This window comes from Emydura macquarii, unplaced genomic scaffold (genome assembly GCF_026122565.2).
Source record: "Emydura macquarii macquarii isolate MOO-44397 ecotype Brisbane River unplaced genomic scaffold, CSIRO-AGI_Emac_v2 contig_2897, whole genome shotgun sequence".
Classification (NCBI taxonomy): Eukaryota; Metazoa; Chordata; order Testudines; family Chelidae; genus Emydura; species Emydura macquarii.
In genome coordinates this window covers 37832501-37856492 of record NW_027133034.1, presented here as the reverse complement: position 1 = coordinate 37856492, position 23992 = coordinate 37832501, and the positions used below count along the sequence as shown (strand labels likewise).

At 36.4% G+C, this 23992-nt stretch overlaps 1 protein-coding gene across 6 annotated transcripts in view; it reads right to left on the bottom strand.

The window, feature by feature from the left end:
- Positions 1 to 23992, bottom strand: part of ARB2A (ARB2 cotranscriptional regulator A) — a 351893-nt gene that overhangs the window by 162133 nt on the left and 165768 nt on the right. For all 6 annotated transcript variants that reach the window (XR_010923834.1, XM_067568691.1, XM_067568688.1 and 3 more), the window contains exon 7: positions 15119 to 15337. Coding sequence is in view for 5 of the 6 variants with exons in the window: in XM_067568691.1 (XP_067424792.1) it covers positions 15119 to 15337 (219 nt within the window). In the remaining variant the exon portion in view is untranslated. The remainder of the gene's footprint in view (positions 1 to 15118; positions 15338 to 23992) is intronic.

Here is a 23992-nt window from a genome sequence, read left to right as displayed (position 1 = left end):
CACAGTAAGGTGTCTGAACCAGTAAGTAGGAGGCTTGATAACATCTGAGGAGTAAGATCTCCAACTGCTGTTCACTAATGTGTTAATAAAGTTGCAGCCTATTTTCTTCCAACATGATTATCTTCATTCAGTTGCCAAATAGTCAATTTGGATGTATTAGAGTGGTATTTTTTTTACTCCTGGAACTAAAAAATTGCTTTTAAAAAGAAAGTTTGGAGACTTATATTAACAATGTGGACTAGATCCTTTTTGCTGGAGAAGTACTGGGGAATGGGGAGGAAGGGACATATGGACACTATTTGTACCCTGCAATGCAACTTAAAGCACAGTATGCTAAACCATATTCCAAGACTTTTACTGCACTACAGATTGTCCCTGTGGTGAGTTAGTATGTGGCAATCAGGTGTGCTGTAAATTCACACCCTGACTGGCTGCACACTACTTCACTGAGTAGACAAACCCTTTTCCCCTCATTGGCTGAGCCTACCAGTGTAAATGAGAAAACCAGCCAGGTATTGAGAGAGGGGGAAATTCACCCCTGTGCAGAGAGCCCACACAAGACCTATATACCACTTACACACTGCTTTGAAGACTTTAATGGCACTTCAGTGGTACATAGCTTTATGCTGGCCCAATGCAGGAGGGCAATTTCACCCAGAGAGAGAATGTGATTTTAGATGAACTTTGTAACTGAAGTATCATCAAACAACTTTTAAAAAATAATTCTTAAAATATGTAATGTGAAAGTTCCCTGAACTTAGTGCACGACTTGCAGAGGTATAGCTTCTGAAGGAGAGCAACTTTAAAACACATTAGGAGCGCCACAATACCTGCTGCTGGATGCTGCTAAGGCAATGCACTAAATCTGAGCCATCTCCATGCCATATTTTTTCCCTGACTGCTTTTTTGGGATATTGGTCCCCTACAGCCATTCCCGCAGAGGTCGGGCGGCAGCCACTTTCTGCCACTGCAGCCTCCCTTGTGGGCCTCTGGCAGAGCTGAATTTAGCTCAGTTGCTATATCTGTATGTAGTTAGGGAGGCAAAGTTTGCTGAAAAGAATGTTATTTCATGTTGCAAGGTACTGTGTTCTCTGTTAGATCACAGTAACACAGCAGCAGTTGAAGCCTATGACAGTTTTATTTCTCAATGTGTCTGTCTATCAATACCCACTATTAATATCATAAAACTGTGTAATAAGTTGTAAAATGCCCTGCTTTAGTGCTGAAGTGCATATGCTAGAGTACATTTAGAAATATTAAAACAGCACCCTCTAAAAGCTAAACAAATAAAACCAGTCATTTGGGCAGTTCAAGAAAGGAAAGGGAACAGAACAGGTAAAAGGACATAAAGAACAGAGACAACAGTCAATCTTTAAAGAGCTTCAGGAGGTTTTTCTAAAAGTGGGCTCAAATGGTCGGAGCAGATTCCATGCATTAAGACCCATCACAATAAAAGCTGAATTGCCCACTTAATACCAAAAATGATATTCCTAAACAATGAGTCGTGTCTGAAAGCAGGCCAAGATTCAAAGAGGAGATCTCAAATATAGTTATGGCCTATAGTTAGGGCACTACAGGCTTTAAAAATCAACCCACCCCTTTCTAGGCAGCCAGTGTAAATAACACAGAAACAAATTATATGATCATGGTACCTCCTATCAGTAAACATATTCATTTTGCTAGTGAGAGAGAAGTCCTAAAAAAGAATTACAGTAACTAAGACTCAAAAGTACACTCTGCAGGGTGGAATAAATTAGTGAACAGATTTATTATGGGATAAATAAAGCCACAGATCGGGTTAATTATTTAATTTGAAACAGAGCTTTCTGTGGTAAAAGTGTGGTCAAAAGTAACACCAAAGTTCTTTATTTACGTGACTCACTAACTTCAAAAGATGACCCACAGTAAACAAGAATATGAAGAGAAAGAAATATCTTTATAGTATCAGCCTCCCAGGCCTAGCATCAAGGCTTCTGTTTTACCAGGGCTGAGGACAAGGTAGCGCTGCCATATCCAAATGGCAATAACTTCCAGACATTTCTCTAGAGCGCAGACTGAACTTGCAAAGTCCATGAGACCAGAGATATAGAACTGTATATATCAACACAGACAGCAGGAGTATAAAATCATAGAATCACAGAATCATAGGGTTGGAAGGGACCCCAGAATGTCATCTAGTCCAACCCCAACTAAATCATCCCAGTCAGGGCTTTATCAAGCTAGGCCTTAAAGATGTCTAAGGATGGAGATTTCACCACCTCCCTAGGTAAGCCTTTTCAGTGCTTCACTACCCTCTTAGTGAAAAAGTTTTTTCTAATATCCAACCTAGACCTCCCCCAACTGCAACTTGAGACCATTGCTCCTAGTTCTGCCACCACTGAGAACAACCTAGCAAATGAGAGATACTAAGGGCAGGCAGACATGCAGGGAAGGACCATTTCCTACCCAAAGAAGAAACAGTTAATGCAGATAGAAATGGATTCCTCCCTTTTCCTCTCTTTGCATCACTCCACTGGTTCCCTCTTCTCCACCACAAACTACTCATCTTTGTTTTTAAGGCCCTTTGCCAATGCCAGATTAAAAAATGTTGGGGCCCGATGCACTATGGCAGTTGGGGCTCCCTCATCTTCCCTAGTTCAGGGGGATTTGGGGCCTAGCCCTGGGGATTCGGAGACTGCAGGAGAGTCAGGTCCTGTCACCGGGAGTGGGAGGCCTGGATGGGGGTGTGGGGGGGGGGAGGAGGAGAGGAAGGTAGGAAGCCTTGGGGAGGTGGTTTAGAGACTGAGCCCACCCTGTAATGACTTCTGTCCTGTTGGGCTGTCTGAGTTCCCTGCTCTGGTCTGTTGGCTCTAAACACAGGATGCAAGAGTGCGCTCCCCCTCTCCCCACCCCACAATGCTCTGCCCCGATCTTGGGAATAGGGTTTGTGTATGTGTTTGTGCATGTGAATATTCCTCCTTTCCCCCTCCCGAGTGCATATTGGTTAATCTGGTTAATCCCTTTGCTTTATATAAGACATTGACCCCCCCACTACCTCCATTAAGTTAATGGTGCTAGCCTTCATTGTCCAGTTGTTAAATTTTCAAACACCTTCATGCTTTCTGCCTAATCACACCTCATGCATTTAAGGAGATTCCTGTAAACATCCACACAGCCACCTCATTGCCTGCCTTCAAATCCCTCCTTAAAACTTTCCTCTATGCACTGCCTACAAAAATTCACCAGTGATTGGTAGCTGGTATGCTGTAACCACTGCTTCTCATGCTGACCAGTTTTGTCTCACTGTCACTTTGTGCTGCCATCTGTTGATTGTATCCATTTGTTTTCTCATATTTTATACTTAGATTATAAACTCATGGGTCAGGAACTGTTTTTGTTACGTGTGTGTACAGTGCCTAGCACAATGGGTCCATAGTCTATAATTGGGGCCTTATTGCAATATGAAAAAAAAAATCCCCTCCAACTCATGGAGTTCCACTGGCTGCTAGAGCTGTTGAAACATACTGGGGCAGGGTTGCCTTTGAACCCTAGCAACTCCCTTGCATAACTGCCCCGTGTCTTTCTTTGGCTCTAGCATATGACTGGATACACTGAGGCCGAAGTCTATGGGAAGGGAAGAAATTGTTAGCCAGGGTTTTAAAGGAGGCTCAGAATCCTAAGAAATGGGGGCTTTGGTTTATTAGGGGATGGGATGGCCATTTGGCTATCCTGCAGATTGCTATAGTTCTGTCTGTAAGCTCTTTTCTGCAGTCCCTTCTTCCACAATCTGGCTCTCTTTTATCCCGAGTTCCAGACCACTAAGAGCTTAATAAATAATTATAGCAAAATATGTAATCCATTTTGCTTTGATCTTCATATTATACCAATAACTGATCCAAAATAATTTCAAACATTTCAGAGCAATACAAAGTACTTTGACAGTATACAAAAACAGAAGTTTTGGGACAGGACGCTACCCTATTCAGTCCCTAATTCAAGAGAGACACTTTTAAAGTTAAATTATTAGACTGATACAATCATGATTTTTAAAGTTGCAGCTTTAGAATTTAGAGCATTTTGATTAATCAATTAAATTGCAGTATAAAAATGTGAAACAATGTTTGAATATACTGCAAAATAGTTCAGCACATGCTGATACCAAATGGAGAACCATTGCTGTTATATGATATCTCAACTAGAGAAGCAACTGGGCTCCATTTGATCTTGATGCACAATCCCCATGTCTAAACGGTAGTTGTTCAGACAGATTATCACTTATAACAGCACCACCACCACCACCTACATTTGACAAAAGCAAAGTCAACAGCAGAGTCCATCCACATTTCTTGAGCAACCAATTTAGTATATTTGCACTTTTGCCAAAGGTACGAAGCAAACTAGAATTTCCCAAACATCCCAAACTTGTGATGAATACTCTTTGCCAATAAAAACTATAAAGACTCATAACTATTAAAAGTCCCAACTATTCTGTGAGGAACTAGATCTTCATTATATCATTCAGTCGTTTCATTCCCAGCAGTGCCATCTATTGGAAAATTGACTACAATAAATTTAATCTCAGAAAATTTAAACATCTGTTTGATTATAAAGAAAATATATTTCAATTTGGATTGATAAAAAGTCAACATAGCAAGAAATGATCAAAGAATACGAACTCTCAGAAAAGAGAGCATGTTGAATGTTAAAATTAAAGTTCTAGAGAAGTGTGGTTGCAAGACATTCATGCAGTTTGGAAAGAGAAGCTGCTACCCATCCTTCCCACATTAAAGGATATGAAGTATTGTTGATCCAATTCAGAATTTTTTAAATTATTTTATTTTTTTGCATGAAGCACAGGGACATGGAGGATTATGCATGTGGGAGAGGACTGGAAAGGCAAAACCAGAGTTTGTCTAAACCCTGAATTATTTCTTTTTCTTGAGTATAGATATTGCAGCACAGAAAAAATGCAGAATGATTAACTATTCAGGAAACCACCCGCACTGATTAGGTAATTGCCATTGTGCTGTATGTTAAATTACATATTTGGTTGTCCTGTTATGCCCAGGTGATTCAGTGGTGATGACATAATAATTTATAATACCTTCTGGTCCAGAATCCTGTGATATAATTTTAGTCATGATAATGCAGCAGTGTATCAGAAAACTGCTTATACTACTTGGCTTTTAAGAAGATATGGTAGGAGAGAACTGATAAGAGTTTTACTGGGGTTATATTGAATGTAACTAACTTGATTACCATTTCTGTCAGAGGAGCTTCAAAAAACTGTATGATGGGGACCCATGAAAGTGACGCAATCACTGGCAACTACTGAGTAGGTAGACATTTTAAATTAAAACAGGAACAAAGAAGCCTTAAGTTTTCCCTTGATAGACTCCAGGCCTCTGTTTAGTGTTGTTCCTTGTATGCTTAATGAGGAATGCAAGCTAAAAAGTGGAGGAAAAGACCTCAGAGCAAATATGAATATATGCAGCTGGTCTAAAACTCAGTAATATGTCTCTTGAGAGAAATAGGTAGATGAGAGCATATCAGCCTTGTGCTCTACAGACTGCCCTGTCTCTCCGTTCATTACTAGATCCAATTTAAATTCTTCATCTTCAAGGCTTCAATGGGCAAGGCCAGACTACCTTAAAAACTGCTTCTTTCACCCCACAGCACCAAGAATACTAAGATCCACAAGACAAAGAAATTGACAGTACCCAGGTCAAAGCTCTGGCACTGAAGACAAGGTATTTTTGGTGAAGGGTGACCAGCTATGGAATTCACTAAGGCAGGGTCAGAACTGAGTTCATGTCTTTTTTTCCTTCAGAGCTCAACGTAAGACACAGCTCTTTTACAAAGGCCTTTCTCCTCAACAGAGGCAGCAATAAGCTGACTGACAAGTTAAATCTCTTTCTGAAGGAGACCAATGATTTAAAAAAAAAAAAGTTGAATGATATGAACATCCAGAGTTAATTAGAAAGGATTAAACAATAAAAAATTAGAGGAGATATAAACCCTTATGATTCAAGTTAAAGTCAACCTCTAACTGAAGTGGTTAGGAAGAAACATTCTCTCTTGGCAGGTGATTCTATAATTGCCCATGTCAGGGCTTCCTGCACTTCCCTCTGATGCATTTGATAATGTCCACTACTGCATCCTGGTTACTGGACTGGACCGACCACTGGTTTGATCTGTTATGACAATTCCTATGTCCCAAAAGCTGAAATTTGTTTTCAAATTAAATGTGCCTTTTTCAATTTTGCACTGTGCTCTCTGTGGTACATGTTATGAAAATGGGGAGGCTTGTTGACATCCTGGAATTTACTGTATCATATGCACCAGTTCTCAGGAAACTTGCCTGCATGCATTCTTTTCTTACCACTGAACAAATGCTGTCAACCTCCAGATGCCAAGGGCATAGCTACTGTCCACCCCCTCTAATATTTTTTTTTTTTTTTAATAAATGAATATATGAAATAAAGAATGATTTTTCAGCATCTTGATGAAGTATGGGTATGTTTATTTCTGGGAAATCCATTTCTATATCTGGATCCCTCAATTTAAAACTGTTGGATAGATGGTTTCTTTTGGCATGACAGATGAATAGTGCTTGCCCCTGGAGACTGACACCAGTAAATCACAACCCCCAATCAAAGTTTTTCACAGCAGAGTAAATTCAGATTAAAACTGTTTTCCTCATAGAATTACACTTTCTTGTGATCCAGCACTGCTGAATTTTAAGTGGCAATCCCCAAATGTTAGAAGTTCACAACACAGCATTATGAAGCCAAAAGTAATTTTCACTAATAGTGACTAATGATTAGAAAAAGAAGATTTGCAGTGAAGAGATTTACAGGTGGCAGTTTTTAAAATTTGGTAATGGGATAGCCCATTTTACTAGGATCAGTTCAGAGTTAAGCCTATTTAGAGCTAGACTGGGTCTTAAGCGTTAGTAGGTGCATTTAGGGAGAGAAGGAAAGGGTTGCATGGCAGCTGGAGCATTCAGGAGAAATCCTAACTCAAACAGAATTCCTCATGGGGGCTCCCAGGTACAGCACACTAATTTATTTGCTGCACCACCCTGGTAAAGTGTGTATAGCATACTCCCCCGTGCTCCTTGTCTAAACCTACCTGCATTGTACAGGCCAAATATTATTGAACTGACCTTGTCTCAGACCTCACTATTTTAATTAGCACCCTGTCCAGAATAGAAAAAGGGCAAAAAGACGAATGGCAGGAACCTGCACTGAGTTACCTAGACAATGAGAAGATTAAGACTTTAGCTTTTAATGTGGATGGCCATTAGGTCTCATTTAGGGAGTCCATCACTTCAGTCAGCATATAAGGAACAATAGTTAGTGATATGCTTCTCCACTAGTGGACCTTGTATCTGGCTGTGGACTAGCTAATCCACCTTAGAGTCCAACAATCTTGCAATCTGAATGGCTGAAAAGTGAGGAGATTTCTCTAGGTCCAGGGAAAGATATAAGAGACCTAGGCTGCTCCTGCTTCTTAGTCTGCTTCCTCCCAGTTGTTGATATAGGCAAATTACAGTCATGTAATACTGGTTTGATTTCTAGCCAAGTATTTTCAAAGTGCCAATCAGCATAGTATGTAGGCTTCTCACAGCTTTTCCTCCAGGTGATGGACGAAGTGCTCTCCAAGTGACCTCTCTTGGCTCCATTAACACTGTGCCACATTGTGGCCAAAACACACATTCCCCATCTTGTCAGAATTTTGTCAGTTAATGTCCCCATCCCAGAGGGATCTCGAGGAGGAACTTTGGCAACTCTTTTCATCCTGCAGCTATCAAGTGCAAAAAGACTTGAAGATGTTGATTTAATTACAGGTGCACGAGGTAGTTCCACTCCTGAGACAACCTGTGCTGAAAAGCCAGAGTAAAAACTAGCCCTAGAAGCCACTTCTATGCAAGCTGTCTTTATCCCAGTGCCCGAAGACATGCCTACGCTATGACTGAAATCCATTATACAAACATGCAGATTTGAACATTCAGCTTCACTATTTCTCATTCATATCTATGAATTTAAAATCTTACTCCCAAACAGATAAGTTCTTTAGAGGGAAAGCAGGAGATTTTGGCCTTGTTTATGATGAATCTCCATTGCTTCCAAAAGTAACTGAAGGCTGCTTATTTCATGGTCCACATCCCTACCTGATTTTGCCCAGATTAATCAACTGATAAATTACAGATAGATGCAGAGATCATTTCTCTAGATGGCAGGGGCCAGGACAACATTACCTTGTTGAAGTGCAAGGAGCTATGACCCAGAATAAGAGGAGAACCCTAAATTGCCCATGATTGCTCAGTGCAAAGAATCCCCACAGAAGCAATTTTAAACTGTTGAAGACTGAACAGAAGAACTGAAGTTTTGGGTTCTGCATATATTGTCCCGGCTGGAGTTACAGAGCACCATTCATTGATCGAAGCTGAGCTGCTTTTGCTATCTTATATCTTATTTAAAATCATATTTTACCAGAATTGTGCACATTGCAAGGCCAAGTGGTATAGAATCAGCATTGTAGCTCTATAGCAACCGACTCATGGTCCCTAGCATAGGTGGGTATGTTGGAGTGCCTTTGCACTCCAGACATCTCCAGCTGCCAAAAGGACTTTCAGGGCAATGGGCAGCCAGGTACAAGTTAGTGGCGATCTGAGAATGCTTTAATTTGCTTCAGGGCCTAAAATGGCCCTTGAATTGAGGGATTAGGAGTTGTAAAGGTGTTCTCCCTCTTGGATACTGTGCTGAGTATAGCTTGTCCTAATCAAAGAATCAGGCCCAAAGATGGCCAAGTCCCTATTGTAAATCTAGTATATGACTCAAAGTAAAATAGCCAACAGGTTGCTAACTTCTCATGAGACAAGTCACATTAAGCAGTTCTAGATTGTTATGGTTAACTGGTTCCCAGCTGAGGAAATCTGTGCAGAAAGCTAAAGTTTGGTGCAGAGGTGGATATTTCCTTCTCATCTTCTGTTAAGATCTTCATTTTGGACAGATTTCCACAACAATCTGAGTACTGAAATATACAGATATGTGTGCGGGGGGAGGAGGGGTGTTTGTATTGGGGGAATGGGCTTGCGTACACTAAGTGAAAAGTTATTATACTTATTTTGGCTATCAACTGAAAGTATATTACCCTTTTGATTCTATTGGATAAATGATAAAGGATACCTGTAGGGAACAATCTACACTGGAAGAGGGATGGATGAAGTGACCTAAGAGGCCTTTTCAGTCTGTAACTTCTATGGCACTATAATCAAAGATCGGCACTATCTGAATGTTAGAAGTTTGAATAATTTTATTCACCTTTGTCTTGAACGAGTGGGCCTGCTTTCTGCTGAGCCAGTTTTCTTTGTGACTGGCTCACTAAGTGCCCAGTTTTACTTAGCCTGAATCTTAAGGGAAAGGAAGGATGACTTGAATGACCTATAAGAGTAGATGGTTTTTTAGAACAACAGGAGTACTTTAGAACTCATGGTGGGAGTAGAGATGCAAGCTGATTTTTCCTTTGGAAGCTCATACAGCTAGCCTCATGTTTTAGGAGCCTGATCTAACAAAATACATGGTTTGTCAGTGTCATGCAATGAACTGTTTGATAGCCAGGAAAGCTGGATAGCCCTGATTTATTCCTCTTCTTTGATTAGCTGCACTTGTGAAATGCAGAACAAAAGAGAGGGTACTTCAGAATAAGGAGTCAGTATCACTCTCTCAGAGATGCAAAATCTTCCTCCTGTGATAATCTGCTTTTTTGATCTTCCTCTTGCTTAGGGAAAAGAGGACCAATGCAACTATTCTAGATTAGTAAAAGCAAGATGCGCTGTAGGAAGGAAATCTTACGACATCAATATTTATTAAAAAGCATAATTTCAATAGATTATTGCATGTGCAAAACAGCTAATTTATTGACTATTTTATTGACTATTTAATGTATTTATAAACTGTGGTATCTATTGAATGAACAGCTATGAACTTTTTCAGTTACACAGAAGTTATTCTAAGAGTCTGAAGGTTATCTGTGTCTGTACACTCACACACAAACTCTTAAGGCCTAGTGTTCCTAACTGGTAGACCTAAGGCCACTTCAAAAGTTAATATACTCAGTTTCTTCCTAATTCTTTCACTGAGGGGCTTTGCTATCCCACAGAAGTAGCAGAAGGTTCACTGAAGTGGAGAGGTAGTTGGTCTTTAAAATTTAAATACAGCATCACCATTCTCATTTGTTTTAAAAATGCACTTCCCTTCCCACCAAATCACATACTTTATGCCAACTTTTTACATGGAGCAAAAACTCACTGAAAATAAGCATTATAAAAGAGGAACAATGGGTTTGTGCCTAAGACACTGGAGGGGGACTTAGGAAATCTGGGTCCTAGCTCTGCCACAGACTTTTTGTGAGGTTGGGCAAGTCACTTGACCTTGCAAGAGTTGCTTGTATGCGCTTGCATGTCACTGTCTCTCTTCTGGTGGAATAAAGTTGTTTTTGTACTGAGCATTAGATGCTCTCCATTTTTAACTCTTGTCCATTACTGCACTGCAATAATATATCTTTTTCTATAATTTTTTTAAAAAACAGGCTTTTGGCTCACTCATCCTGGCAGATAGTGTTTCAGGCCACATAAGGGAGTGATGTTTATTGCTTCCTACTTCTGGTAAAGCTGGGAGGCAGGAACCCCAATCTAGGAAAGCAGTAAAGCATGTATGTAATTTTAGGTTCATGAGTAGTCCTATGTTGAAAGATACATTATTAACTTTCACAGATTTGGTCATGTGCCTAAAGCTAAGCACATACTTAAGTGCTTCACTGGATCAGGGCCTTACTTCCTTCCACAGAGAAGAAATTAATATAGCCAGTAGGAACTGATGAGAGTTTGTCCACAAAAGGGCTCAATTCCTCAGAAAAAGATTTGGGCCATTTAAATGTCAGCATGCACAAGCACCTATGTCTTTGTGGCCTGGTGGCTAGTCATGGGACATGGTGTGTTGTGCCATTTTTATAGAACCAGAAGCAGCAATAGCATACCCTTACCCAATTACCTGCAAAGGTTTCCTGCCTGCTGACATTCATTTGTAGTGACTGAAGTGTTTACATTCTATTAATAAAGTTGCTGTCTTTTTACCACTTTTATTCTAAATATTGGTATAAATCATCTTATTCATCCAGGTCCATGGGAAAAAAATCAGATTGCTTAAATTTACCAAACACATATATTACTTCCTTTGGTGAATATAGATTGACTGATTATGGAATGATATTTGTCAGTTTAAATTCTTTAAGAAAAGGGAGAAAAAAATACTAAATAATGAATAAAGAGTAAGTTATATCAAAGCATCATTTAATTGATGGGCTGCTAATACAGAATACTACTACAACTTGTAATGTTGTTGTGAAAGGTATGTATGTGCAACATGTATCAAATAATAGTGTTTTACAATCCATGGCAGCATATGTACTTATATGGGGTATGATATTTAGGACGGGCCAAATACTGATTACATTTATGAGCATCTTTCAACACAGAACAGACACTTTTAATGTAGAAAACAGTAGGGAATGGGAGATGGAGGGAATGATCATAGGTAAAGGTTGTGCTAGAGGTAAACAGATTCTGAATTTAGCTCAGCAACTAACAAAAGTTGGGGTAGAAAGTTTCTGGGGAAGCATTAGCCAATATGTACAGCAGCAGCCTCTGCTGGTCTAGGAAAAATACCAAGTCTATAAGCATGGGGTGGAAATATGTTTTTTAAAAGTATTGTATGTACATATTTAGCTATTTGACTCAATTCTCAATCCAACACATTAAAAAACAGATGCTTTTAAAAATGATCTGTTGGCAATATGCTTGTTAAAATCTGATCAGTAAGAATATTAAAATTCACTATGCATTAATTAACACATTATATAAAAGTAAAATGTCTTTGTTTCATCGTTTTACAAAATGTATGATTATAGTCAATGCTGATCATCAGGGAGTTTTTGCTTTGGTTTGTGTTACTGAAAAAGAAACTAAATTTATACGATTATTACTAAATTGATGACATTTTCTGTCTTCACTCTTGAATTCAGTTGGCAGATGTTTTCAAGAACAAAAAATTATGTCTTATTACAAAACATATTAAGCAGGTTTTCCTGCCATAACGTCTGACATGATGTTTATTGCCCAGACCAAATCAATCCCCTTAACAAGCTATAACGTATGCCAACAAGTACATTATTTCATAGTTAAGGAAACTTATAGCATGAAACAATAAGTACTTTGATCTCTCATGCTCTACTCTTAATGTAGTGCACAATCTGCTGGTTAGTCATTCTATCTGTATTCATCTGGTAAGTAAAATATTTTAATACTTTGTGATAATCTTAAATGTTTAGGTGTCTGCTTTTACATATACCTGTGTATCTTTGATATTTGCATTATTTGAAAGAAAAATGAGAAAATACCTGAAGGAAATGTTCATTTTAAAAAGAAGAAGGGAAAGAAACTAGCTCAAATATTAGTTACATTTTTTCCAAATCTTAGAAATACTGGTTATGTAGGTTAAAGCATCGGTCAGACAGCTTTAATCTGTTCAGCTAGCACTTACTCATCAGAACACTGTAGGTCTCAGCGGGTCCGCAGACTAAATCTAAGGAGTCCGCAAAAGGTTGTTGTTACTATAGAACAATGGTTTTCCACCTGTGGTCTGCAGACCACAGGGGGTCCGTAGACTATGTCTAAGATTTCCAGAGGGATATGCACTGCCATTCAAAGTTTTTTAGGGGTCTACAAATGAAAAAAGGTTGAAAATGACTAGTCTAAGCAACCTAGAGAGCATAAATAAGATTGTCTATTCCCACTAATTAACAGTTCAATAGCTTTGCCAATGCATTTGGCATAAACAAATTTTCCTTCAACAACAGATATACGGCTTCTTTTTTCACCTATTTGTACTTCAATAAACTTATTTATCATGGGCAGTGTGAGAAAATCCTATTTCTTTACTAATCTTGGATCTCCCCTACACTTCTCTGTTACAATTTACCCAATGGCAAAATAGATATAACAATGCTTATCTGCCTTAAAGGGTGATACAAGGCTTAATTAAGGTTTGTAAAAATCCTTTGATGATATGTGCTGTAGAAGTATGTCATCACCCTATAGAATTTTAGGGGTCCCAAATTCCCATAGAATAAATGGTATTGTTTATTGCTAATGACAGTTCAGTTTTCTTTTAGAAGCTGGTAGGTAAGTGAACTGAAATTGTTTGTCTTGGATGTAACAATCCAGAGGTAGCTTTTACCTCATTTCACAAGATTTTGAATTGGTGCCTATTCAAACGGGAATTTGAAAATTTGAAAATGGGAAATTTTGAAAATGGGAAAATGGGAAAATTTGAAAATGGGAAATTTTGAAAATGGGAAGCTACCTTTCAGACTTCAGAGCCAACAGCATCAGGTGACAATTGCATACTTTGGGACCATCCTGCTCCCAGTGAATTCAGTAGGTACAGAACTGTGCCCACAATATACACTGCTCATGAAGACCAGTGCTGTTACTTTCCATGCTTTAAAGAAAAGGGGGGAAATTTCAGTACTCAGCTTTGAAATACGTCTTCATTGGATAAAGACTTACATTTTACATGATCTTAGGACTTCATGAAACCAATATGTATGTTCTAGCAGGCAAAATAGCCACAAAAAGGAAGACACCAGAGATAGGAAAGAAACGTGAAAGGATCACAGTCATTAAAAACTAATGCTAATCCTAACACTAGCACTGGATTGTTGGGGCAAGCCTTGAGAACTGGCCCAACCTCTGGGCAGTGCATGAGCCCTCCCGGTAAATAAGGCTGCCTCTCTCAGAGGTTGGGATTGCTGGTCAGCAGATTGCTACCATTCATAAAAACCGGTGCCCTTCTCATCACATTCTACATACATTTGTAAAGGTTCTTGTTGTTTCCACACTCAGGAAAAGAGTTTATTTCCTGAAAAGGTATAATTTTTTATGTTTGTTAATGCTTCTCACAAACCAAGTGTATGACAGTATTAACTAGGCAGTAAATCTATAAATCACTATTATACTACAGCACAATTAATAAGAACATGCTAAAAATTAAAATGATTCTAACACCTATTTTGCTGGATGTTTCTCTCTCACACCAGAATGGAATGCAAATTCTTACTCTTTTAACCACACTGTGGCATTTCTGACATGTTTTAATGTTGAATAAAAATGCTAACTTTCATAATAAGGGCTTTGAAAATTGCATGACTCTGTCTAGAATGTATAATGCATAGTATGTATATGAAGGAGAATGTGTCAAAGTGCAAATAATATTGTTTGTGCCCCCTGCAGAATTAGAAATCCTTGGGTAGCACTGTTATAACGATCCCATGCTGCTAGCATTACAAAGTGCAAAGGTTCACTGAGTAAGAAAAGAGCAAGGGACAGAGTTTCCTCATTACACCATTCTTGAACTATTCTAGCTTAAATATTTATTAAGATATTAATAACTCTCTCCCTTTATCTGCCCTTAGAAGCTTAGCGGAAATACAATGGATGGCTGCTCATATGAAAACAATACATTATAGGGTAAAACTGCTACCACACAAGATGAACACCAGTATTTTGCACAATACATTATTAATTCAGCAGGTAATATATTAAAAAAAATTATTAGGCTATAACTACTGCTTCCCAAGTATAAGACAACAACACAAAGCTGTAAATACATGCATGACATGTTGTGTAGCTAATATGTTACCTAAGCTGTATTAGGTATTTCTTATATGTATACATCTACTTATAAAACATTTTACAAAGTCTTCTTTAAATCAGTGTTTTTAACACATAGTATGTTCCCTTTGGGGTTTGTTTGAAGTCCCACTCTGAAAACAGAAGGCAATGTCTTGTAGCTCTTCCAAAACTTCACATTCAGTACATGAAAAAAAATATCAGTATAAGAAAGAGTCACTTACTTTAAATTAACTCTTTAAATCGTAAGTAAAGTAATGTGTCTATATTTTTAAAAGGAGAAAAAACACAGCATTTATTAATGTAAATATGTATACTAAATATAATATACTTCAGCACATACTTAGTATTTTGTAAAGGCAAATTAAACTAAAACAAACTTACTCTAATATACAACTGCACGGTTTCTTTTTCTTTTTGCGGGTTCCGATACTTTTCATAGAAGTCACGTCGCTTCTTTGTTTCTTTTTGGATTTTATCTTTTCTTTCTCTCTTTTCTGCAGGTTCATCTGAACTATCAGAAGACAGCTGTACTTGGGCTTTTGTCTTTTCCACTTCAATATAGTTCTCATTGGGATTTAGCACTATTACTCCATAGCCTTCCTGTTTCAGAAAAAGAAAAAAGAAAAGAATATTAACAGAAAGATTTAGTCCTGAAAAGGGCTTTCAATTTATTTTATTGTTTTTAATACAACATACTTATGTGATTTCATATTGGACAAAGGATATAATTTTATAGTAATATTTTAATAAACTAGGTTTCTTTCTGTAACTAAGGGGAAATACATGTATGTGTATACATTCTATATTCACATGACCTGCTTGTTTCACCTTTTTAAAACTATTTCAAAATGTATTGGTATTAACATGCAGTTATGAATATAAAACTATTTTATGATTTTATCAGAAACGTACTAGAACTAAAAACAAAACATTACTATAACAACTCTACATAATGACTAATACAAAAAGTTTACCAATAAAACTTTTATAATAGAATGGATATCTTTCAAATAAAATTTCTGGAAACTATTTAACATAATTTAAAATAGTAACACCCTTTTGTCTAGCTGACCACCAACGTACAATGCACCAACTGATAGCGACAGTAACCATGAATCAATATCAACACTGATTCAGTGATCCTGCTTACAAGTCAATTCTGTTAGGGTAAAATGACTTTTAAGTACCACTTTTAAAATACACTAAAACTTCTTTGGGATTAAGTTATGTACTGTATTCTGCAAACTCAGAGAAAATCTATGTTCTGTATGAGATTATGATTTTAAACATCTCTGCTGTATTTGTGTGCCTCAAGAATGGAACTTTTGAAGAATACAGAAATTTATGTTAGAGAAATAAATTCTTAATGAAACAGCTATTTGTTTTTATATAATTTAAAAATAGGTTAAAATACTGACAATCAATAACATATAGTAACATTTCCGAGGATAAAATCATTTTAAAAGGGGGGAGGGAAGAGAAGGACAAGCAGTTAACAGAATGGGCTCCAATTCAAAATGAAACACTCTTTTATAAAAAAATAAACTTCAGAAATGTAAAAAGATTTCATTTTTAACATATTCTGTATTAATTAGCTATTAAAATAACAGTATTTCTGTCTTTTTAGTTAAACTTTAATTTTACACTCAGGCCAAGTGAGAAGATCAAACAAGTCTACATACCTAGCTGACCAAAGTAAACCAAATCTACACCAACAAAAGATACTTTATTTGGTCTTGCTTTATTCTAATCTGTATAGCTATTCAAAAATCTTGTAACGCATTGTGATCACTGTCAGGTAGACAGATTGTCACTTGATGATTTTCTACAGTTGGACACACTCGACTAGTTATTAAAATCACATTTGAAGGAAGTTCCTACCCCTCTTCCTTGTGCCTGTACAACTTTTCACGCCCTTCTCAAATTTCTGCTATAACTTCTCCTCCCACCAAAACTAAGTTAAAGGACACTGCTGCACTCTGCTAAACAGGGTGAAATAGAGGCATTCAGTACACTGTCTCTGGTGTAAGGAACATACTCAAAAAAGGTCACCATAGGCCAAAGAGAAAATTGCCTCCTCACTAGATTCTGTACCATGAGTAAGTGGTCTCCTGTCATGTTTCGTCCCTGCCCTCTCTTCTGAGTGAATTGAACTTAAAAAAAATAAATAAATAAAATAAAATAACTGCAGAAAAATCAACAAAAGCCAAACCACCACAAAACTTTGAAATGCAGCTATCCCATAACTGGATAACAAATAAATTATTATAAAAATAAATAATTACAACATTATTATTATTATTATAACTGGGAAGAAAGAATACTGTACTATTATTAAATATGATTTTCAACATCCAAAAATGAATTTAAATTTATAAATCTCAAATAAACCCATCACAAAATAGAGTAGTGCTTTGGTAACCCTATATCAAAATAGTAGTAAATTAGGAGAGTCATATGAAAGCACAGTTTTTGTGCTATGCTAAATGGTAGGAAGAAAAGATGAAGTTTTCAAAACAAACTACATGAAGTACTTTGATGATTTTACCCTGCCGTGTTGAATGCTTTAGTTTGTTGTCCACTTTCTTGATCTGTTTCATTTTGAGTAGAGACCTTCTGTGTATTGATTCTTTTTGTTTTCTATACAAAGCTAAATGCAAAATTCATGTATTCATTGTGGTTTTATAAGTGTTACTGAAATTTGAAACTCTGTGTCCACTAAAACCTGGCCACAAAACAGACACATAAATCTTCAAAGAAGTAGAATTTGTCTAAGTTATTGATTATGTAACTGAAAATTACATGAGTCATTTGTCCAATTTTATGAGGACACAATGTCAATTTTTCACAAAGACATCAACAGATGAAAAATGATTCCATTTTTAAATTCACTGCTACATAAATCAATTAAAAGGATTTTTATCAATTAGATTTTAAACAGCATAACGTCTCCCTTTACATTTTTAATTTTTTTTTTACTTTTTCAAACAGCTTTTTCCTTAGAGAAACACTACAATAATTAATAGTTGAGAAAAATCTGCCAAAGAAGTCTCAAAATTTACTGTTAGAAAAAGATATTTTAATATTGTTTTGTTTTTCAGAAGTTACATGTCATTCTGCATTTTCTATTTTTCATCCATAAACATTTCAACCCAACAATGGCATCAACAAGAGAATTTGATATAATATACTATAATCACTCTCATGAAACAATGTGGATATACAATGTAGCATCTATAACTGCACCAGAATTTAAGCTTTATCAGATTGTACTAAAACATACAAACCTATTCCATCAAAAATTAATCCTCATTCTTAAGTAAATAACCTCCCTCATCCTGCTGATCTATGAAAATAATGTGGTTCTTAGGATCCATCAACGTCTGGAAAAATTATATAATACATATTATACATTTGCAGTATCAAATATAACAATCTTGACTTTTTAAAATTTAAAACAAAAAAGTGCAATCAGAACATTACAAGAAGAGACAAAGAGCTAAATGCTCCACTGACTTGTAAATATCCGTGGGGTTACACATGGTGATGTCAATGTAGAATTAAACAAACTGAAGATCATGTAGTTTAAAAAACCGAAAATATTCTTTATCAACTACTAATAATACACAGTGTGTTTATAAACACAGTAGTGTTGATCACAAATCACTAATCTGTCTGTTTAATGAAGAACAAATACTATTTAAAATTATATTCCATAAAAAGCCTGTTCGGAAGTGTAATCGGCATTTACACTTAATAATTTACAGTAATATCAATAGAAAAACAAACACTAATTTCGCTTTAAACCTAGATGCATATATAGAGTTATTAAAATATTGGACATGATGAAGTCTTTCATAAATAAATACAGGTTTCTAGGAGAATTTCTTAAGGCTGTGTTCATTTGTAAAAAGTTAGAAATGTTATTCAGGTATAGTTGAAGTTGCTTTTTTCTATATATCTATTGTGTAGAAGTGGAGAAACTTTTGCTCTGCTGTTGAAAAGTTATTTTACACTATAAATTTATACTTTGTAAACTGCTATTCTTTAAAAGCATTTGTAGTTAGATTGGTCATTTTTTTTCCTGTCTCAAAACAGAATGATTTCCACAGTTCTTCAACTGATTGATACAAACCAATCCTAATTGTACTACCATAGCTCTGAGAGAAGAAATATATGTGTTGTAGTTAATTAACTGCAAGTTTGTTTGCATAGTACATCTGTGATTAGATGTAATAATCAAGACAGATAGTGATAAAACTATCCTTTAATTCATCACATTTGAATGATTAGTTCAATGGATGTAATTGTAGTTTCACTTTCAGAGTAAAGTAGGTAGGCTTAAATTGCCAGCATATTAATAGGTATTGCCCCAAATACTATTGCTTCAGAAAGGTAAGTTAAGAACTCAGAGTCCATACAACTGAGTTACAAATATATAATAGCTCACTTATCATTTATTCAACAGATGATTGCTAATGGGAACGTAGACAGGTGTTGGAAAGCACAAAGAATCATAAATAAAATGCCTGGCAATAAGTCATATAGATACAGAAGTACACTCGTCACTAAAATACAGCAGTATGAAATGGAATGGTACTTTTGTCCTTTATTAGAACTTTACACCAGATGTTTGAAACCGAAGTTATATCCAAGTTAATTTACCCTGTTAGTCAGCAACAGTAAGGTCAAAGGCAATCTAAAATATTTGAGGTAAATTTTGAATCTTTTCAAATCTCTTGTGGCTGGCTAAATGAATAATGAGCTGAAAGCATTCAGCCCTGCATATTAATCCACCAAAATGGGATACCATATGTGACCAGAGGGGTCAGGGGCTAGAGTGGAATCCCTTGACCTATGTAACTATCCTTTTGGCCTGTAAGTAAGGATCTATAAGAGATCATTTTCTTAAGATTTATCAATCTGATTTTTCAAGTTCAGAATTCTATTTAGGCTGTTTGCAACAAGATGAAAGTTAATTCTTAAGGGAAATGCAACTCAAAGTGTTTAGGTCTGGTAAACTAAATCGGCCCATGGTTAAAATGGACATAGCAATGTCCATTCATCTTTTTGAAAGATGTATGTTCTGTTTATTTCCCATCTTTTTCATAAGAAGGGTACATATATGTCACTGTTGCAACATCCTAGGTGCAACAGTGGGATGAGGTCATGACAACCAGTCAGAAGTCACTAGTGAAGCGTTAAAGTAAACATAGCTGTTGGAGATGCAGCTCAGCTTGAAAAATGCCCCCTCCATTATTTGAGTAATTTTCTCAAGACGTGACCTGAGACTGAAACGCTGAAATGTCAGTTGACTCCGTTTTGTGCATTTTGGCAACTGCACCCTGCTAACACTTTGTAATATTTTCATCCCAGTTACACCTCAACTCTTAGCGCCCTGAATTCCAGTGCTGTGTCCAAGTGTCTAAAAATGCTATGTTACTGCCAAACATACATTGTCCCAGCAAGTTCCCAACTTAAAATACCCCCATCAAGTTAGGCAGGAAAAGAAAACATGCCACAAAAAGTTTTTAGAGGACCACCTGTTGTCTATTATTTTTACATAGCACTTACTCATAAATCATAACACAGGGTAATTAATCAAGCTGTCAAAGAGAAGGTCAAAGGTTATGTGGGAGAGTCAGAAGGTCATGCATGGGCTGATAGAGGTCAGGGTCACACCACATTCCTCATTATCAAGTTGGGATGAGAGACGGCCCAAGCAAACAAAAGTGAAAGCAGATGGAGAAGTGAGTGGATAAAAAAAGAAAATTTCACAAACAAAAAGAAAAGTGAAAGAAGAATGTCAGCTGCCTTCAAATAAAGAGAATAGAACAGAAATACACTGAGATGTTCTCAAAAGGTTTCACACAACATAAAGAAACTACAGTTTGATTATTTAAATACACGTTATATTACTTTTTCTGGGCGATCTTCTTGCATATACCAAGCAATATTACAAATTACATGGGTTTGGTTCTGTTTCACATCTTGAAGTTAATATTTTCAAGGTGAATTAGACAAAAGTACATGATTATCTGATGAAGCTTGATTCATGGTTAAAATTATTTCTAAATGCTAGTTTTCTTCTTTAAAAATGCTTATGGATACAACCAATTGATGTTCAATAAAAAGTTATAATTTGTTTGAAAAATATGTTAGAACTATACTTTTCATACACACAAATACAAAAACAAAACATCATAAAAGTCCCTTTGGATGAAACAACAGTTATAAAATATTCTATCATTACACTGACCTGAATTAGATGCAGAATACTGTGCAAAATTAGCTGTCACCCTTTCCTCAAAATCTTTGTTAATCTCATTTTGAATGTTTGCAGCTTTATCAACACATGCATCAATGTCAGCTCCTTGGTTACTGAACCGCTGTACTTGGAAGAAGATATAATTAAAATGTTTTGGCACAGAAAAGGTGAAATTGTATCTTCCCCTGTTCCCTGAGGAGTCTGTAAAACATGTAGGCTATATTGACAAATACATACCCTTGTCTAGAGTCCTGTCATCCCAGGTCACCCAACTATTTTTTTCAAAACATTCATTTTGCACTAACCCATAGTCACCTGCTGTGTTACTAACTTTTAATGGATATTAAAACTATAAAAACAATAAACCTTAAGTTTCCGACTACTGTCTTCTAATTCTTCATTGCATTTGGTTTGTGCTAGTTGCTTCCAGAATTGTATTTGTTTTATTTTACCATATGCTGCCTTATATTAGTAAGTATACATCATTCAGTTAAAATGCTTTGCTTTGTTATTTGCTAACCTGGTGCTAATGCATCTGTATTAAACAAATTAATATCATCATAATGTTCAAGATTAAAAACCATAGAGACTTATTGCATTTTAAGTCTGCTTTTAAAAATTTTACACCTCTCATTCTTAGAACACACATGACTTATAAGGTAGGTAACTCCAGAAGCAACATTTTGGAGTTTACTTTTATCCAGAATCAGTTACCGCAATGTCTCTCCTGGTAAGCACTGTAGCTCTAACTACTATATGATGTACACTCCAGAACCCAAAATTGGACAAACCAAGGGCATTTCTATATATTTTGACCATTTTATTCTTTCGAATTCCCCCAAACTTCATGGAGCGCTACTGTGTGCACTAGTCCTGATATGGAGTTTCAGTGCCTTTTCAATCACTACCTCGTTTCACCATATTTAGAGTATACAATTAATTTCCAGTGGAAAGTAAATCAGCTGAGAAATTTCTAATACACATGCTTAACTCAATGTGAATAAATATAAAATAATTATTTCCTTGATCAAACACTGTTTCTTATAGAACTATCCTCAGCTACATCTACACCCACTAAATGTGAAATTTGTGGAAACTCTGTGGAAGCCGAATGGGACAGAGTTCACCCCAACAACACTGAGGCAGGTTGTAATGCTACAACACAAACTTTCCATGGTTTCCATAATAATACCTGCTGCTCCTCTCTAGTCTCCATGTGTGAATCTGGGATTTTCTGAATTCATATAGTTACTTCCTTGGCCAATCCTCTCCATGCCATCTTATTTGGATCTGGTGTGTATTCTCTCTGTGTAGGGAGCCCATATTTCACAGGCCTTATGCCCTCCTCCATGCAACTATTTCCCTCTCTCCTGTTCATAAATACTATAGGCCTTCAGTGGAGTGAAAGAACTTAGTAAGAGACCTCTGTGCAGTGGTGAATTTCACCTTGAGAGAACTACCTCCACCAAGATTTTAATGGAAAGGTTACATAGTATTTAGCAATTATCTAACACTTTATATTTTCAAAACAATATAAAACAAACAGAACAGTAACTAAATACTCTTCACAAGATCCAGATGAGTATGACATATTATTAGATCTATTTTACAGACAGGGAGACTAAACTAGGAAGGTTAAGTGACTTTCTGAAAGTTACCCAGAAAGTAGTAGCAGAACTGGGATTAAAATGCAGGAGTTTCTGTATCCTTCCTAATTACCTAAGTCATTTCTAGGATGTCCATCGCTTTACAATTTGAGTTCTCATCTCCAATTTCAGTTTGTCACACATTCTGCCTCCCTCACCAAAATATCAGAACATGTCTTTCTGGCTTCCTACTGCATACATACTATTACACAAAATGTATAGACATATACATAGATAGATATTACAGTTTTAATATTCTGGTTTTTGAAAAACACTGGTGGAGCACAAGAAGCTATAATTAGATATATCCTAGTAAGATATATATAATTTCCTCTCCTACTGTAATAGTGTAAAACATTTTCTAAAGGCAGCTCTTTTGTGAAACATTTAACAAATCTTTTGGTGGGCTTAGAGGTGAATCTGGGTTTGTAACACATTTCACTTGTAGAAGGGCAATCTGAGTTAGCAGGACCTCCTGGTTCACCTTTTATCTGCAAGTATTTATATGCATTAAACCATTACAGAATAAGATTAAGCACCAATCTCTTAGAAGGTCTATACTCAGGCTTTTTGTTTGGTAGTTTAAAGGGAATGTACTTCATTCACAATGGCTTTGGCAAAATATTATAGCTATCCAGACCTTGAAAAGTAACTCATATTTAGTGGTGAGATTTGTTTGAGAGTACAATCTAAAGCTATCACAATGAAAGAAAAATCAATTGTTTTAGTGGGTGTGTGTATTTGGCCCTTTCCATAAGAAAAAAAAAAAGACTTGGAATCGAAGAGTAAAGTGTCTGGCTCATACCTACCTCCCACAAACAGGTGCAATTCAGTACCTCTATGCTCTTTTCTTCCCACAGTGACCTATGTCAGAAGACCTTCTTATACTTCTTCTGCTAAATAATTTAATTACTTATGAGTTATGGTTTCTTTGTAACCTTTTAAATGACTAACTCATTAAAATGCAAAAATATGCAAAACATGATGTCACTGGGTCAAACAGCTGTGTTGGTAAAATTATGGCTGCGAAAGTCCCTAAGAACATGAAAATATTAATAATTTATATTGCTCATTAGATGGCAAAAAAACCTCTTTAAACAGATTTAGAAACGGATTAATTTTATAATCACAAAATGCTACGCTACCTCCTGGTAACAAATCTTGCTACCATCTGTGACCCTTTGGTATATGTAAAATATAGTAAAAATCTTTCTGGTAATAAGTTTCATCGTAAATTATACACACTGATGAAAAATGCCTTGTGAAACTTACATATGGGAAGTACTGCACTCTAGTTAAAAAACTCCTTGTTTAGGAATTTGTGATTGCTTAACTTTTCCT